Below are 19,531 nucleotides of genomic sequence, written 5' to 3' on the forward strand. Positions count from 1 at the left end.
ACATTTTTCAGATTTTGAGATTTAAACAGGTTTATTTTTACCGTAAATTTTTCATATATCTTTTAATTATTTTGAATTGCTAATTATTGTGACTTATCATAGTTTACAAACATATAAATTTCATTTTAAAAAAATTAAAGATTCCGCGCGTAAATTTTCAGTCAAACTTAAACTGTTTAACTCTCGAAAAATGAAAAGTGTCACATAAATTGGAACATGGGAAGTATAAATTATGAGAGTCAAAATTTTAAATGTTTATTATGAATTCAAATATAATTTTTAAATATAAAAGTTATATATATCAAAACTATGGAAACATTTTTGAACTTGGCTTAAATTATTAGTTTAATCCTCAAACTATTGACAGTCTTAAAAATATCTCTCTATTTGACTAATTAAATTAATTAGATACACCTCTGATCTAGCACATGACATAGCACGTAGTCTTAAACTCTTGTAGCACTAATAAAAAATGATCTTTAGCGACAATTAATTAACGATAATCACTCAATTGTCGTTAAATATGTATTTTTAGCGGCAATTAACACTCTTTGTATATGTCCCTAAAGCCTTTAGCGACATTGAATCTAATGACACTTAGCTAATGCCGGTAAAGACTTTAGCACTCTTTATTAATGTGTCTATTTATTGTCATCTAAAAGTTGTTTTTGTTGTAGTGTAGGAGCATCATGAGACTCTTAATTAAAAATCGAGAGAAGTGTTGAAAATATCTCTAAACTTGGCGAACATTTAGAGGTGTGTTTCACTTATGTTAAAAGATCGGGGATATATTTAAGTCTAGCTAGTCAAGTAAATGATGTTTTTAAAATTGTCAATAGTTTGATGATGAAACTAATAATTACATGGAGTTTAGAGATGTTTTCAATACTTCTCTATTATTTTATTATAAGTCATAATAATTACTCTCTTCGTTTAAAAAATAATGAACTACTTTTGTTTGATATGTTTTTTTTTTTATAAAATAAATGACCACTTTTTTTGGCAACTTTAATATCAGTTTTCTACGTGTCATGTTTAAGACTACAAGATTCAAGTATATTTTTTTTTTGTATATTTGTCATAAGGCCAAACACATAAACATGTCCCTAAACTTGTTGGGTTTTTCCCCTTAGTGAGGTCAAACCAAGGATCTATGGAAGTGGGGGCTCGTCCCTCAACTACGCCATTTTCCTATTGAATCCTTGAACCACCCATAATTTGTTCCTTTTAAACACTGTGGGCTGATGTGGCACAAAATGTGATCTCACGTCGCTTGAGCGCGTGAAGACGTTTTGAAGGCGCTGATGTGGATCCCTGAACCACCCACCAACGCTCTTCTTCCCCTTTTAACCCTAATTTTTCCCCTTTTTCTCTTATTTCTCCTCTTTTCTTTCTCTTCATCATTAAGTTGGAGTTGCCCATCAGAATATATCTCTTCTTCATTGATTTCTTCTTAATCATCCAGTTCCAATGTTGAAGTTATCTTGTTCATCGATATCTTCTTCTTCTTCAAGTCAGAAGTGTTTTGGGGGAAAATGAAGGGGCTTTAGGTTTGGGAAATGATTATGTGGCGCTGACGTGTAAATGGATTGAAGTTTGATTGGTTGCAATTTCCACGTGGAAAAGGTGGATCTCACGTGCACAATCAACAAAAAATATTTGCGAAAGTTTTGTGCCACAAAGCCCACAGTGTTTAAAAGGAACAAATTATGGGTGGTTCAAGAATTCAATAGGAAAATGACGTAGTTGAGGTACCTGAGGGGCAAACATCAACAAGTTTAGGGATCTGTTTATGTTTTTGGCCTTGTCATAACTTTAATTTCGCACCATAAAATTATTTTTTTTCTTTATTTTCTTAAACATCATGTCAAATTAAACTAAATCATTCTTTTTTTAAAGAGAGAAAATTATAACTTATATAAAAGAAAAATATATAAAAAGATTGAGATAGAAAATTTGATTCTCAAAATTGAAAAAAATGTAAAGAACGTAATTAGTCGATAAATGTTTTTAAACAACTTTTTTAGGATGATAATGTTGACCACAAATCTGGGGGAATGTCGTGTATAATTTTGTTTGCGCATAACGACGAAAAGTTACTTGGTCTACACGGTTTATAATAAAAAAACAATGAACTCCATTGAGAATGGTGCAATAATAAAGCGATACTTTAAAAAAAAAATCATTTCATGAAGTGTTTATTCTAACCACCTCTCAATTTAAGTAATTTTTTTTAAAAGTATATGCCAAAAATAATGTTTTCTTAAATTTAATTTTTTGTTTTACTTTTTTTCAAAGTCCATTTCAGAAAATTATCTATTTTTCTTTATAACAACTCTTTAATTCTAAAATTTCTTCATGACGTATTTAAAATAACAAGATTCAAAAAAAATTTCATTACCTTTATTAAACTCAATTCAAAATCAAACAAGTTGTTGGGTTATGCCAACATCCTGCCTATGACAAGGCTCACGATGGGCTAGAGTAGCTCGAGTCGAAGTTATGATTGGACATGACGCTTTGGTGGACTTAACCAAGAAATAAAGTTACGCATTTGCTATCAGCTATAACTTTTGACATGATGGTATACGCTTGATCCTAACACAAACAAATTAAAATAGAAAAAATAATATTTTTTATATTTACTAAAAATACAACTTTAAATTTAACATTTTACCATAAATGAGAATTTATTTCCAAGAAATATCTATACAATTTGTAACCACATATTTCAAAAAATTTCATTTCATTCTTAAAACTTCATACATAATTGGAGGCATAATAGTTTGACATGAAGATCTTAGTTTCATTAATGACTGTATTACAAACCTAGGGGTAGATCTAGAATATGTCATCTGTGAGTAACCTTAATGAACCTAGCTAGTAGTTTTTATTTAGATATATACCTAGTTGGTTGATCTTATCCTACAAAGATCGTAAATTTTTTATATAATTAAATTATAATTTAAAAATATTAATATAAATATCGATAAGACAATATTACATGGTGTTAGATTACTATTTGTTATACAAATCCACAAATAAAGTAATATTTATAATATTTATTAAGTTTAACTTCGAGTAAAAATATAACTAGCTAAATAGAAATATAAATAATTTTTTTTCAATAAAACACAAAAAATATGACAATATTTCAACCAGTGAAACATGAACTCTTGAAAAAAAATTCATGAAACTTATGACGTATATGTGCTAGGATCGTTAGGCCGACCTGACCTAACTTGTGATTTAATAGGATAAGACTTAGATTTTTGAATCTCATTTAAGAAAGAGTTTTTTAGCCCGGACAGGGGGTTAAATAGAAAAATAGTTAAAAATAAAAATAAAATAGAGTATTAAAATTAACATAAGTTCAAACTCAAAGTCTATTTAAATTTCTAAATATTAAAATTTAGAATATCAAACGTGATGTATTTAGTATTTCTATTACTATTGTATCATTAGAATAATCATTCAGCATTGGTAGACGTATGTTCTAACCAAGTATAGAAATTGCATCCATCATGAAAATATTCAAACACTTGTTGTTACTCGATACTGATTGCATGATTTTTCTTAAGCTGTTATTATTTTTGTGTGTACATTAAATATTATACGTAGTTCTTAAATTTAATTATTTTTATAGTTTAACTAATTAATATTGCATACAAACTGTAAATGAAAATGTTAAAGACAACCTTGCCTCAACCTTATTCATATGTGCTTGATGAAACTGATGTGTTGGTGTTGTATATGCCATAATTTCATGATTTTTTTTCAAAAGTTCATGTTTCACTGGTTGAAATATTGTCATATTTATTTGTTATTTTTTGAAAAAAATAGGTCAACATTTCTATTTAGCTAATTATATTTTTACTTGAAATCAAACTTAATAAGTATTATAAATATTATTTTATTTGTGGATTTGTATAACAAGTAGTAACACTAACACATGTAATATTGTTTTATTGATATTTATGTTAATATTTTTAAATTATAATTTTAAAAAAAGGAGAAATTGTATAAAATAGAAAACTATTAATTCAAATTAAATGTTATAACCACAGTTTGATTTAATTGTAACCCGTAGCAAACAATTGTCATTCGCCTCTCTCCCCAGATTTCTCGCTCGCCACTCTCCATTTCTCGCTCGCTAGTCTCTCCCTCGCCTCTCTCACTTTATACGAACACAGATGTATAAAATGCGTTTGTGTTTGTATAAAACGAGAGAAAACTGTATATACAAATATAAATACATATATTTTCGTCGTTTACACTTATAATTATACAAATACAGATCTTCCCCTGCCGAGTTCTCTTTTCTCTTTCTCTCTTTCTCGCTTTATACAAACACAGATTGTACAAATTACAATGTATAATTTGTGTTGTATAAAGCGATATATATATATATATATATATATATATATATATATTATTATTTTTTTTTTTTTTTTTTGATATACAAATGTTTTATTTCAATTGAAGTGTATACAAATTCAAATTTTATGCAGATATACAAACACATAAAATTGAATTGAGAGATTGCCATCGAATTATACAAACGAGAGGCTACCAACGATTTATACAAATGAGAGGCTGCCAACGATTTATACAAATCTAATGCTCCATAGCAAACTTTAACATAAAGTTTGCTATGGAGCGCAATTATACAAACTTTAACTATAACATACAAATATGACTTTTATATTTGCTAAACCTAAAATTTACTCCTTAAAAAATATAAAATAATATACTTTTAAAAATGTGGGCTGACCCGACAAGGGCCACAACCCACATACTGATGGGTTGGGATGGTTTCTAGCTCACCAAATTAGTGGATCAGCTCGGCCTGACCCGTCAAATTCCAAAACTTGTATGGGCTAATCCGGATGAGATGGGTCAGTCAATATTGACAACTATAATTTCAATGTCTTGTCCTTTTATTTATGGTTTGAATTTTAACTAATAAAATAAAATAAAAATATTTCTTAAGAAAATATACAAAATTCATTACGCTATTTAGATAATACTACTACTTATTATTATAAATTTTAAGCTCTAAAAAGATATTATCAAACACAATCCGTTTATCAAATAATAAAAGAAACATTTTAAAAAAATGAATTTAATCAAGTACAAACCTTTTCTTTTCAGTTATTAATTACTTTTCTACTAGTTATTTATTTAGATAAAATACACTTATCTTGATAAACAATTTTATAAGTTTATCCAAACATGTTATACTATGGAGATATCAATATTTTTGTCCTTGACTAGTAGCTTCTTCTCAATGCACACATAAGTCAAGCTTCATTTCTCTTTGTTTTGCAAGCAATAACAAGGAAACGTCATATTTTAATATAAAAAGATTAAAATCTTCTATGATTGACCTTAACTAATTATTAATAAATTAGAAGTTATCGGACAACTTTTAAATATATTTTCCAGGAATTAATCTCCAATCTGACAAATTGTTGGACATTAAGAACTTCCAATCGTTAATTTGAGCCAAATGAGGTTTTAAATTATTTTGGTTGGATGTCAAATCATTTCCTTATCAAAATTGAAGACTAAATTTACAAAATTCCTATGGTTAAAGTTAGTCATTTACTCACCAAAATTGGAGACCAAATTTACAAATATGTCCCTAACTATGGTTAAAGTTAATCATTTCCTTACCAAAATTGAAAACTAATCAAAATCCATCCCTAAACTAAAGTTAAAGTTAATTATTTTTTATCATAAAAAAATCCATATAGGGCGTATTTGATCCAAGCGCAAAGTTAAGAGTTATATTTGATCTTTCTTAAGTGTGATTTTTTTTGTGACTTTTTTGATTCTTGACCAATTCAAGGTGAAAAATGAGGTTGCTCCCTCGGTGAGTTAAAGTTGAGCAGATACTTTAGGTCTTAAATATCTCTATTATAGCTTTTTGATTATTATTTTCTGAGTTTCTCATTCTTATATCATTTTTTTTTTTTTAATGTAAAATATGAGAAATAAAAAATAAGTGTGAATGGAATAAAAGGAAAAAAGTAAGAAAAAAAAATTAAAATTAAATTTTCTTGGGTTCATATTGTAATTTATTTTTGTATCTGTGAAAAAAAATCAAGGCATCTACATTAGTTTTTACAAGAAGAAAAGTAAAATTTTTTTTTGATAGTTAAGATAATAAATTCAAATTAGCTGTTGAATTAAAGAAGAAAAAAAGATCATGTATATCATTGAATTTTGCGAGAAAGGTCAACTATACTCCTACATAAATTTTATTTTAATGAAGAAATTAAGACTAATTTTTCACTTCCATCCATTTAAAATTGATATATTTGAGTCAATTACATCACATAAAAATATACGTGAGCCATTCTTTTAACAAGTGGTATATGAACTCTAAAATAACCAAGTTAAAAGAAATTTAATACCTTTTCCAAAAATTAAATAAAGCAAATGTGAGTCAACTAATGGTCCCTTCCTTGGTTGTTTACCTTCAACTTCCTCTCTCTTTCTGTGAAAGTAGACAAGACTTGTTCAAAGTCTTCATTTTTCTTGTTATCTCAATAAGTTAAATACATCATTTTTCTTGTTATCTCTCAACGTTGACTTAGCTCCAAAGGAGCCTCCAACTAATTAAAACTATAGTATATCTCATTTGCAAGGTTGTACTTGTAGGCGACAAAGCCAAATATTGGAAGAAAGAAATTAAGAGTGAAATTGAGGGAGATGGAAATTGAGAAGAGACTCTACGAAGCTGCAGCGGAAGGAGATGTAATTACTTTACAAGAATTACTTCAACTGGATGGTTTGATTCTTGATAGACTTACCTTAACTTGCTTTAATGAAACTCCTTTACACATAGCATCAATGCGGGGACACATTGAGTTTGTGAAGTTCATTCTGGCACGAAATCCCCTGCTTGCTGCTGAACTGGATTTACGAAGATCCTCTGCACTTCATGTTGCTTCGATCAAAGGGTACGTAGAAATTGTTAAGGAGTTGTTGATAGTGAATCCTGAAATGTGTCTGGCTCGTGATCGTGAAGGTAGAAATCCTCTACATCTTGCGGTAATCAAAGGTCGAGTTGAGGTTATTAAGGAACTGGTTCAAGCAAACCATCTTGCAGCTCTGCAGACGACTGATCGCAGTGAAAACGTTCTACATTTGTGTGTGAAGCATAACAATCAGTTGGAGGCTCTGAATCTGTTGATGGAAGTGATATCAGATGATAAGCTCTTGAATGCAAGAGATGGAGATGGATATACAATTCTACATTTGGCTGTTGCTGATAAGCAAACTGAGGTGAGTTCTTGCCCTTTGCTGTACAAACTTACTAATTAATCTAGTATTCCATCACAAAAGTTGAGAAAGAAGAAAATGGATACGGGCAGATGGGTCAAATTTGATGAAACCCACCCAAGTTTACTCGGATAAGCTTACTTTTGGTTTAGAGGTCAAAAATCTTATACTTTAACATATAACTTTTGACTTATTTTTGTTTTTTTGGCTTAAAGATAAAAGCTTTAAAACACTTTTTTATTTTATCTAAACACAATGTAAGTGTTAAAAACTATTTTAGCTTAAAAACGCTCTTAGACTCAAGATGGCTTGAAAATTCAAGTCATAATTCAAACCTTTCAAAAATGACTATACTAGAACCTATTCAGACTGACTTATAGATTTTTGACTTATTTTTATCATTTTAACTTAAAATTGAGTAATTGTAACCACTTTTTAATTTATCCAAACACTTCAAAAATGCTTTAAAACTATTTTGACTTTAAAAATACTTAAAAGCTATTTTGACTTTAAAATACTTAAAATAAGCCCATTAAAACGGGCTTTAAGCCCTCCTCTGTTATTTGCTTCTTAAGAAAACAAGAATGAATGATAATGTATTTTCTTAATTTATTAGTAGGGGTGTACAAAATCGAATCGAAAATCGAACCAAATCGCAAATCGAGTCAACCCGAAAAAAAATTCCGACTAGTGGTTTGGTTTGATATTGGGGAAAAAAATCAGACTATATTTGGGTTGGTTTGGTTTTAACTAAAAAAAACCAACTCGAGACCAAACCAACCAACATTATATATGTAATTTTAAAATTTTATTTTATACATAAAAATATTTACTTTGATATAATTTTAAAATATTTCTTATACTATTTCATAGTTTTTATCTTTTAATTTATTATTTCAAATTTAAAACTTAGAATTCGAATGGTCCAATAAAGATTATAGTTCATAGATGTTGATAATTATAATAAAACTTAAATCAAAATCAATTAATACTAACGCAAAAAGAAAATCAATTCAACACTAAGAATGACAATAATATTGAATATTTGTTCAGTTTTACATTGGTTTAGACAATTAAAATACATAATCTAATTTTAATTTTCCTTAAATATTTAGTAATGTAACTAGTACTTATTAAACTTATTTTAGCATGATTTAGTACTTTTAAATTATGATAATTTTCATTATGACTTTGCAATATTTATTTTATATGATGATTTCATTATTATTTTTTATTGAATATTTTTGTGTCATCAGTACTAATCTCATATTTTGTGTTATTTTTTTAAGAAACATCTTAGATAATTGTATTTTGGTTGGACTAAAGAAATATTTGGAGCACAAGTTAATTATATGTTTGTATGCAAACTTTATGGAAAAAATCCAAAAATCTGAAAAAATCCAAGGTTTATTAGTTTGGTTTGATTTATAAATATAAAAATTCGACACAATGGTTTGATTTGGTATTTGAAAAATCCGAACCAACCCGAGGTCGAAAACCCCGAAAGAATCCGAATTTTATTACTTTGGTTTGGTTTATAAATTTAAAATTTTTATACAAATAATTTGGTTTGATATTTGAAAAACCCGAACCAACCCGGTCACGTACACCCCTAATTATTAGCTTGAGTTCATATAATTTACGCTATTTTGACTCAATGACTTGATGGGTCATAACGGGTTGAACTTGTTAGATCAAGTCAATAAACAAGTTATAACCCATCCACTCTAAAGTCATAATCCATCCCCTCTAAACTTAGAGATGTTACTTGAAAATGGAGTTAATGTTTCATGTTAAAATTTGCAGACAGTTAAATATCTGTTAAAAAACAATAAGATTGAGGTCAACTTAAAGGACGACAATGGGAACACAACACTAGACATTTTAACACAAAGTCGAAGAGACGTGAATGATCTGGAAATTGGAGACTGTCTCCGTGATGCTGGAGGTTTAAGAACCAAGGACATGATTTCATCATCCTACACCCAAAATGTAGCCAAATGTTCTAATTCTCAAGTTGCTTTAGTCCACAAGCACGACATTTCAGGTGATTGGCTTTCGAGGAAACGTGATGCAATAATGGTAGTGGCATCGCTTATTGCAACTATGGCGTTTCAAGCAGGAATGAACCCTCCAGGAGGCGTCTGGCAAGACAATAAGGAAGTGTTAAATTTTCAAGTAAACTCCCTACAAATACCACACAAAGCAGGGGAAGCAATAATGGCGTATAGTCATCCCAAAGCATATCGATACTTTATCCGTGTCAACACAACAGCCTTTGTGACTTCTCTTAGCACAATACTGCTGCTAATAAGTGGATTGCCCTTCAGGAAAAAGTTTTTTATGTGGGCTTTAATGGTTATTATGTGGTTGACAATAACCTCAATAGCACTTACTTATGGCATATCAATATACATTGTCACGCCTAAAAAGGACCGAGAACAACTTGGCCAGGTTATTGAAGTTGCTGTTACAGTATGGAGCTCTGTAATGGCATTACTTTTGCTTGGAAACACAATTCGTTTGGTCTATAAATGGATGATGAGAAAGAAGCAACAATCAAGAACATCCGAGACTAGAAAATCTGCAAATTTTGTTCATGTCAATGTTTGAGGATATTGCATTTACTCTATGATGAAGTAATTTTAACTAGCTAGCCTATGTATTTTGGTAAGACCAAAGCTACACAAATCAGTCTATATGATTTTTGATCTTACCATTTCAGAAAGCTTTCTATTTTTATTTATTTATAAATAAGATCAACCACAATCTTCTCTTGCTTAATTGCAAGCACAAAATAGGGCCCTGTTCACAAACCATAAGCGCACAAAAAGAATTGATACAAGATGAATTTGTTAAGAAGTCGTTTAGATTTTAAAACAGAAGAAGTGGACTCTATATGATAAAGCAGAAAATTGTACCGCACTTGCTTTAACCAAGATATAGCACATGTACTAACAAATTTAGTGGATCCTTCAAACATAATAAAAATATGGTAAAATCTAGTGGTTTAGCTTTGATCAATTGGCTTAATTCACTTTAAAGAGTAATTTTGCAATTTTTAGCTTTTGATTGCATATGTTGATTCAAAGATGGGGTGATTATATAGTGGAAATACGGAAGCTTCTGGAATGAAATAGAACACGTTTCTGCTTAGACGTTATCCGTATTCTACACTCTTCTAGAACATGGTTCAAATTGCTAGCAAGTATGGTGAAAAAAATTCTCCTTAGAAAATAAATAATTACTTCATCTTTTCTTTTAGATTGTTGTTTTCACTATTGTCTTTGTCCAAGTTCTTATTATGACATGTTTTAAATGAAAAAATGATCAAAATAATCCTTAATATATGAGTTAAATTAATTTGATCCCTCATATAAGGTAGCTTATGGAAATGGTTGGTCCTTTATCTATTTAAATAACAAATATATTTGTTTTAACTCCCAAAAGATTCCGAACGAGAACGATAAATAAACGATGCACCTACCTATTGACAGATCCATTCAATTGAATTTGCCAGACTTCTAAATTACATGGCCACGCTTACAAAAATATTTTTTTCATTCCAACCTTAAAGAAAAAATAACCCATATCCTTGACAACAGTCTTGATTTTTATTTTTTTTACCTCTTCTAGATTTCTGATTTACTGAATTGAACACAAATACCAACAATTGCAAATTTCATTTCTCGTAAATAGTAGTAGTACATTATTATATCTCATATAAAAGTATTCATCATAAAAAATGATAGCGCATTAAAACAAAGTCTATACAACAATTTCATTTATAAAGAGTTCAGAATTCATGAATGCATTTGGCTCGCTCCAGAGTAAGATTTACGGGGAAGCATTTTTTATTCTTTCGACTATTTTCTAGCAACAAAATATTATTATTTCTTAGTAAAATACGTTTGGAGAGGATTTAGATAGTAATACAATACACTAAACAAATACTTTCTCCATTTCTTTTTATATGTCAAACTTTTTAATTTGAATTTGCATTAAGAAATTAAATAACTTTACCCGTCTATCCTTATTTTATATTTTCTTTAAATTAATTTTATAATAAATGATGAATATGTTAGATTTCAAAAATTAAAATGCATTTGAATTTGAATGACTATTTAAATTTTGAGTTTACTTTTGGAGACAAATTTTTTCACCAATTGATCCAAAAAATTAAATTTTTTCCACCTCAATTTTTCTATATATTTTGTGTAAAAATGTTTTAGTTTGTTTGTTGATATATTTTTTTCAAAATCAAATATAAAGAATAGTAAATGGGAAAAGAATTGCTTATAGATTTCCTAGGTTAATCTAAATCCAAATATATGTTTTCAAGATTAATTAACTACTCTATCAATGATTCAATGATATCATGGAAAGAAAATAATAATTTATGTATTAATTTAATAGAATGACAAGTATAGAAAATGATAGATATGAAAAGGAATCAAGGGTGTATACTATTTTATAAATCAGGTGAAATGATAATGGCTATGCTATAACTTCCAAGTAAGGAAATGAGACAAAAAAAAGTACTGAAAATTCAATTCAGTATCAAACAAGATACACGCACGCACTAACAATTTTTGGTTAATCCTTCACACTTTGGATGCATCAAAATATGGAGCAGCAATCACTTTATTAAATCCATGTTTAAACCATCAAAACAGAGAAGCTCCATTCATAAAACAGATGGAGTCCATAACTTGAAGCAACTTTCACCTCAATTGTTTTTGGTTTCTGAGCAGTAACAGTCAGAACTCCGAGCAGAAGTATTAGCATTCTCCGGCAGACTCATGAATTTCCCAACCCTTCTCTCCATCCTAATAAACTTTACCCTCTTCCTTTCTCCGCTAATCAACAGCACATTCATTGTCTTCTTCCACCTGCACTTTGATATCTCCAGATTATTTCAACCACAACGAAAACATACGAATTAGGATACTCTTTGACGTCCACTGGTGTGGCAGCCATGGATGGCTTTATGTTAAGAATAGTAGTGAGCAAAAATAGTTAGTTCAATATTCAAAATAGGAAGTGTATAAGTTATATAACTAACTAAGTTCAAGAGGGTGTGTGTGTGTATATATATATATATGATCATACTTGTACTCAATTTAATAAATCAATAAGAGAGAATTGTGAGAGAACTTCTAACTCTCATAAATCAGTTTCTTCTATATCAGATTGATTCTTCTTCTTCTTCTACTGATTCTCTAGTCCTAATATTCATAAACTACACGAACATAGTTCCTTAATGGTGCATTGTCGGAATCTTCCATCATCTGCTGAAGAGTGGTGTGTTATCGATACCCATCAACCTCAAATCCATTCTTCACTTCTTGGATGTTGTGATTTCGTGTTTGAAATTAGACTTCCATTCTCATTACAGGAGATGTTGAGAGGTAGATATATAATATAACACAAGTGTGGAAATTTCTAGAGGAAAATAGAAGAAGAAGAAGGAAAGTTTCGAGGAGCTCATCACCTTGTTTCTATACTTGTCTAGAACCTTCCCGACTGTTAGTTAATCCCTTCTTTTCCTCTATACACGAGTTTTTTTATATTTATCCATTTTGGTCTTTTAAATATGGGAAAATGCATAAGTATTCCCAGCCTGTACTCGAAATCTCAGAGACACACCTAACCTTTACTAATGTCCTATTACCCCCCCGAACTTAATTTATCTATAATATTCTACCTCTTTTTGGCCTACGTGGCACTATCCTTGAAAAATTGGTCAACATGCGCTGGGCCCACAAGATAGTGTCACGTAGGCCAAAAAGGGGTAGAATATTACATATAAAATAAGTTCAGGGGGGTAATAGGATCTTAGTACAGGTTAGGTGTGTCTCTGGGATTTCGGGCATAGACTAGGGGGTACCTATGCATTTTCCCTTTAAATATTAAAAACTTATCCAATTTTGTTTCTGTTTATTTTTTAAGTCTATATTAATGAAATTTGTAACTTATGTTTTCAATTTTTTTTCTCTCTCTCTAATTTTTTCTTCAAATTACTCTGAAGTAAAGAATTGTGACCTCAAGTATTCAAACTAAAATTAATAAAGAAATGAGATATAAATTTTAATTTTATATAATTGACGATAAAATGAAGCACATTATTGTTGTTAATGACTTGACTATGCTACATTTTCTTTTTTAGCGATTAACGATTCATAATCAATGTGAATTTTTATAATTTTATTTTGCATACAAATATAATAAGAGATGTGATGTTATTACTCAAATTTTTCTGCATAAAATAAAACGAACTAAATAACAAAATTGATCTATTTCAAAATGAAAAAAACGAAAAAAAAGAGTTGTGAATCTATTATTTTGTAAATTTCCAATTCTTCTTTTATTCATGCTCATCCTAATCTCCGTCGAGATTACTAACTTCTAAAATTTTAACAAATTCCCTTTAATAAAGTCGTGTGAGTACAAAATTTGAAATGAAAAAATATGTGAGCAAGAACTTTTAATTTTATTCTTATGGCAAGAAATTTGTTTCCATTTAATATAAATACATCTCTCCCCATACATAACAAGTTCTAACTTTTTTTAATAATAAATTTAAATATATTCAAGTCTAACAGTAATATACTTCATTTACCCTTCATTGAATAAAATTAAGATTTATATATTCTTTCCTCGTTAATTCTATTTTGAATCGATGAGGTTAAGGTTCTTTTCATAAGAATAATTTGAAGAAAAAGTAATAGAGTGAGAAAAAAAAAACAACTCAAAAAATGGGTTAAAGTTTTAATTTCACAGGGGCATGCATTTCATCAATATAACATAAGTTATTTATATATAAAAAAAAGTAGACAAAATCAAACCTTATAAGTTTTTTGAATACTTAAAGGACTAAAAGTTATAAATATATAATTAAGAGACTATTTTATTTCTACTCAAATAGTTTTGGAGCCATTTATGGCGTTCTCTCAGAAAAATTACTTAGTGGTTTGTTTGAAATTTATTTTTTTATTTAGATATAATTAAATAGAAATAATTATACTAAATATCTTTATCTTTATAATGTGATATGTTATGAGGGTGTTTGAATTAATTTATTTTAAGTACCTTTTAATTTTTAAGCTCTTTTTTAATTTTTGGAAGTATTTAAAAAGGACAAAAAGTGTTTTTAAGCTTTTTATTCTAAAAAAATATTCAAAATAATCTAAAAATCAAATGTTGGATATGGCTTTTAGCTTTTAGGTTATAAGTTACTTAAAAATGCAAATTCAATCACCATCATAATTTTGAATATACTTTTTTATATTTTAAAATCATATAATTTTGTGATTTATAATGAAACTTAGAGTCTGCTTCACATTGCTGTTGGAAGGCCAGAATCACTTATTTTGAGAAAAATAATATTTTTGTTAAAAAAATAAATATTTGGTAAATCAGTAAAAGTGTTTTTAAAGAAAGCAAAAGCAGTTTTTCTATTGTTAAGAAGAAGCTTAAAAGTTTTGCGTCTTAAAAAAAAGAAGGGAAAATGGATAAGTACCTCCCCAGCATATGCCCAAAATCCATGAGACACACCTAACCTTTACTAATGTCCTATTACCCCCCGAACTTATTTTATATAGAATTTTCTACCCCTTTTCGGCCTATGTGGCACTATCCTTGAAAAAATTGTCAACACGCATTGGGACCACAAGATAGTGCCACGTAGGCTGAAAAGGAGCAGAAAATTATATATAAAATAAGTTCGGGGAGGTAATAGGACCTTAGTAAAGTTTAGATGTGTCTCAGAGATTTTGGGCATAGGCTGTGGGGTACTTATGCATTTTCCCAAAAAAAAAGTGGAAGTAGAAACAAAGAATTATTTTTTTGAAGACTAAATTTTTTTTCTTCATATATTCATATTTATCACTATATCTCTTATTAATTAATTAGCATATTTCATAATTTTGGTTAAATTTCACTTAAGAATATTATTTATAAATAAACTTGGTAATTTATTTTAAGTTTATATATTTTATTTTATATATTATATATTACTTACATACTATTTTGCAAAATTAGAAAAAAAGGAAATAACAATAATTTTGCAAGATTAGAAAAAAGAAAAAAATACAACAATTAAAGTTTCAGTCTCCAATAAATGTATACTATTGATTAAAAATTTAAATATGTACATTTTAATTTAATAAAAATAAAAATTTAATTATTTTATAAAAGATATTTAAAATTGTTTCGCTCTATAAAATAATCTTAACATTAAAAGTACATTAATAGTTGTTCTTTTTGGTAATTCGATTCTCAAAAGAATTTTAAAAAAAATTCAGTCAAACGTAATTCACTTATGAAATGCACTTTTCAAATGAATTAGTCAAACACAAATTATTTTATTTAAAATTACTTTTTTGGAAAATCATAATAAAAATTACTTCTAAAAATAAGTCATTTTTAACAGTAATGCCAAACATGCTCTTATGCTTAGAGATGATAATGGCGCAGGTAAGGTGGATTTAAGTTTTTCCATGCCTAAAGTTTGTTATGTCTTACACCGCCCTACTTTGTTTAGATTCAACCTCTTTGCGCTGTTTAGTCCGCCACCCTGCTACTCCTTATGTACATATATTTTCATTTTTACAATCAAAATTTAATTATTTTTTAATTTAATAATGTGATGCCATCTGCAATCCCACCCCCTTCTTTTTTTTTTTTTTTGAATTTATCATTTTTTTAATTAATTTGTAATGATATTTTTAAAATATTAATCCATTTTGATTTCGTAATTATTTGCAACAATTTTTCTCAAGTTCAAAAATATATTGCAATCACAAAATAAATAAGAGAATAATTTTATTTATTAAAATTGTAAGTATAAAATTTGTTGCTCCTTGATTCTTCTTTCTGAATTTCTGTGGTATTCGAGGGCTGCTAGTAGTGTATTTTTCGAATGTAGGAGGCCATATCTTGGTTTTTTTGTGAATATTCTATGAATTTATAAAATGGAAAAAGACATAAATTCCCCCCTGAACTTGTGCCGAAAAGTCAGTTACACACTCAAACTATTGTGACGATATATTACACATCTAATATTGTTCAAAGTGATATTAATACCCCCTTCCGAAGACAATTTCAATTTTGTGTAAAAAAAAGTGTTGTACACGCGTTTTCATACATAAATAATATTATTTAAAATTTTTAAAACATTTTTCCTTGATATTTTCTTAAACTTTTGCAAAAAATTAAAAATATGGGCATCTTCCTTCTCTCACCATACTCTTTTTTTAATCTATTTCTTCTTCCTTCTCCATTGTTCATAAATTGAAGGGAAAAAATAAAATTTGAAGAGAATATAGGAGTCAGTAAGTTGAGTATGAAGTATAGAGATGTTGGTGGCGGTGATAAGCGATGGACAACACCATTGTTGCCGATGAAACAAATAAAAAATTTCAGATCTGTAAAATTCTTTAAAAATCTTGATAACTATGTATGTAAATCAAGCATTTCATTAGTATTTTTTGTGTGTAATTGATTAATCAATTATGCTATTGATGATATGAGACATAAAAATAACATTGTGGTGGTTGTTGGTAGTTCTTCGGCGAGAATAGAGAAGACAAAGATTGAGAAATCATTTTCTTCGGTGAACTTTTGATAAATTTAGGCAATATAACATGAATTTTATGCATAAATATTAAAAAATTCAATAGAAATCATTATCTTTCTCATGATTCTTTTTCGGTGATCTTCTCTACTGAATCCTCTGGCGAGTTCGAATGGAAAAATCATTAACTTTAAGTTGAAAATTATCAAATTTTTGATGGAAGTCATCATCTTCTCCACTCCTTTCTATTTTTTAAGAGTTCCTCTTTATGGTAGAGTGTTGAATGTGCTTCCATCAAACAATCAATGGTAACAAATGTAGTGATTCCTTAAGAAAGAAGAAGAACTCAAAAATAAGAAAAATGTAAAAGCTTTAAATAAATTGGGCCGGGAAAATGCATAAGTATCCTCCCCCCCCCCCAACCTATGCCCGAAATTTCAGAGACATACTTATACTATACTAAGGTCCTATTACACCCCCCCCCCCCCACAACTTATTTTATAAATAATTTTCTGCCCCTTTTCGTCCTACGTGGCACTATCTTCTGGGCCCAACGCGTGTTGACAATTTTTCAAGCTATCTGGTTGATAGTTCCACGTAGGCCGAAAAAGGTAGAAAATTATTTATAAAATAAGTTCGGGAGGGTAATAAGACCTTGGTGTAGTAGAAGTGTGTCTCTGAGATTTCGGGCATTGGTTGGGGGGTACTTATGCATTTTCCCAATTGGGACACCAATAAAAAGATTAAAAAAGAAAGAAAATTGAAACAATTAACATATTAAAAATTATAATACATAATTATATAATGACCAATAAAATAGTGTCATGTGTTGAAATTTGTCATTTTAACATATAATGTTTTCTTTTCACGCACCTTCAGGAAGGTGAAGATACTTTCTTTGCCTTGTCACGTTCTAAGGGGGTATTAAAATCACTTTTAACAAGATTAGGTGTGTAATAGGCCGTCACAATAGTTTAAGCGTGTAAATGACTTTTCGGCACAAGTTTAGGGGGGCATTTATGTTTTTTCCCTTTATAAAATATTTAAGATGCCACTTCAAGGAAATATATGTAACGACCTGTTCCCGTCGTTATGGAAAAGCCAATGGGGAAAGAAATTGGGCAAGAAAACTTTTGAGTAGTGACTTAGAAATTTGTAGCCTATTTCTGATTTGGACGAAATTTGAATCACGTAAGGTCTAGGGAAATATGGTAATGAATGGGGGACCTAATTATGAATTTTATCATATGAGTGGATAGCCAAGACGTTAAGGAGCCTTTATGGCTTTATGGCTTTATGGAATTGAATTTGAGCGAGTAGAACTCTCGAAACGGATCTTAGCGTGAAAGGGAAGTTTTAGAAATTCAAGGTTTGAAGGTGTGTTGCGAAATGAGAGTTTAGAACTCAAATTACTACTCTCTGTCTCCGTGCAAGCCGCTAGAGCGGGGTTAGTGCCGCCAGGGTGGGGCCACTGTGACGGGCTGGGTCTTGCTACGGCGGGACTGTCGCGACTTAAGTCGGGGAAAAACCCCAATTTCGTTATTTTCTGCAAACTTTGTTCTTAAGAGTTAAGAGACGACCCAAGACGAGTTCTTGACAGTTTTCCACGACTCATGGTGCTAAAGGTAAGGATTTTACTCCCCTAATATGTTTTTTAATCCGTAGAACTTAGATTAATGGGTAATTATCGTTGGGGGATGGTTTTGGCCTGAAGCTAATGGTGGTAAAAATCCCTAGCTGCACTTTAGGATCATGGGTTGGTCTTGGTTTATTGGGTTTGGTATAATCCGGGTAAATTAGACCTTAATCATTGATCCTTGCGTTATATTAATTGTTTGTAGACCTAGAACAAGCGGAAAAAATCCAAAAAGGGAAAGCTCAAGTGTTTTAGGATGATTCAAGCTTGGTTTTGAGGTATGTGATAGTTTGATTTCCTATTTGTGTGATATATGTCGGTTAATTGTTTCGTTGTATGCATGCATATATGTGAATAGGGAAATATGAATCGAAACCAATGCAAATAAGTATATTTATATGAATAATTACATGCCATGAAACCATTGCTTGATTATATGACTATGAACATTGTTGATTATGGGTGTGATTGTGATTGTGGTTGTGCTGACTGGATCGAGTGTCACATTCCGACACATCTATTGGATAAGGTGTCACGTTTCGACACATATATTGGATTGGGTGTCAAGTTTTGACACATGTATATTGGATCGGGTGTCACGTTCCGACACACTAACAGTTTGGGTATGAGTTCCATGAGAGAACTATTGTGATTGACGTGTTTATGTTTACTTGGCATTGATAATTGAAGATTGTATGTTGCTCTAAATGATAACTGAACTGTATTATGTATATGTGTGCTTACTATGTTGTGATTGATCGTTGTATATTATGCTAATTGGAATAGCCGCGTGATCCTATCAGTACAATGTGGTTGTGTACTAATACTGCACTTGCTCTTTCTTTGTTGAGTATAGGGCATCTTCAGGCGGCTACTGACAAACCTTATTTAGGAGATCACTGATCAAGACCGAATTCAAGGGTGAACTAGTTCTTCCAGGCTGCCATGAGTTCTCAATCTGCTTAGTCCATTTTCTTCGGACTTAGACTAGTTCTTTAGATATTGTTATGTTTTTAGCACTCGGG

The 19,531-nt window shown here is 29.7% G+C and overlaps 2 protein-coding genes across 2 annotated transcripts in view; one reads left to right on the forward strand and one right to left on the reverse strand.

Annotated features, from left to right (window-relative positions):
• LOC125825796 (mechanosensitive ion channel protein 10-like) overlaps nucleotides 1–19,531 on the reverse strand; it is a 676,215-nt gene that overhangs the window by 173,396 nt on the left and 483,288 nt on the right. The window lies entirely within an intron of this gene.
• LOC125825806 (ankyrin repeat-containing protein ITN1-like) lies at nucleotides 6,712–10,056 on the forward strand. The gene is made up of 2 exons (XM_049505097.1): nucleotides 6,712–7,296; nucleotides 9,100–10,056. The coding sequence occupies exons 1-2, from the start codon at nucleotides 6,721–6,723 to the stop codon at nucleotides 9,904–9,906; spliced, it is 1,383 nt and encodes a 460-aa protein (XP_049361054.1). The 5' UTR covers nucleotides 6,712–6,720; the 3' UTR covers nucleotides 9,907–10,056.

The sequence above is a fragment of the Solanum verrucosum genome, unplaced genomic scaffold, assembly GCF_900185275.1.
Source record: "Solanum verrucosum unplaced genomic scaffold, falcon-dt-bn FXZP01000247.1, whole genome shotgun sequence".
Classification (NCBI taxonomy): domain Eukaryota; kingdom Viridiplantae; phylum Streptophyta; class Magnoliopsida; order Solanales; family Solanaceae; genus Solanum; species Solanum verrucosum.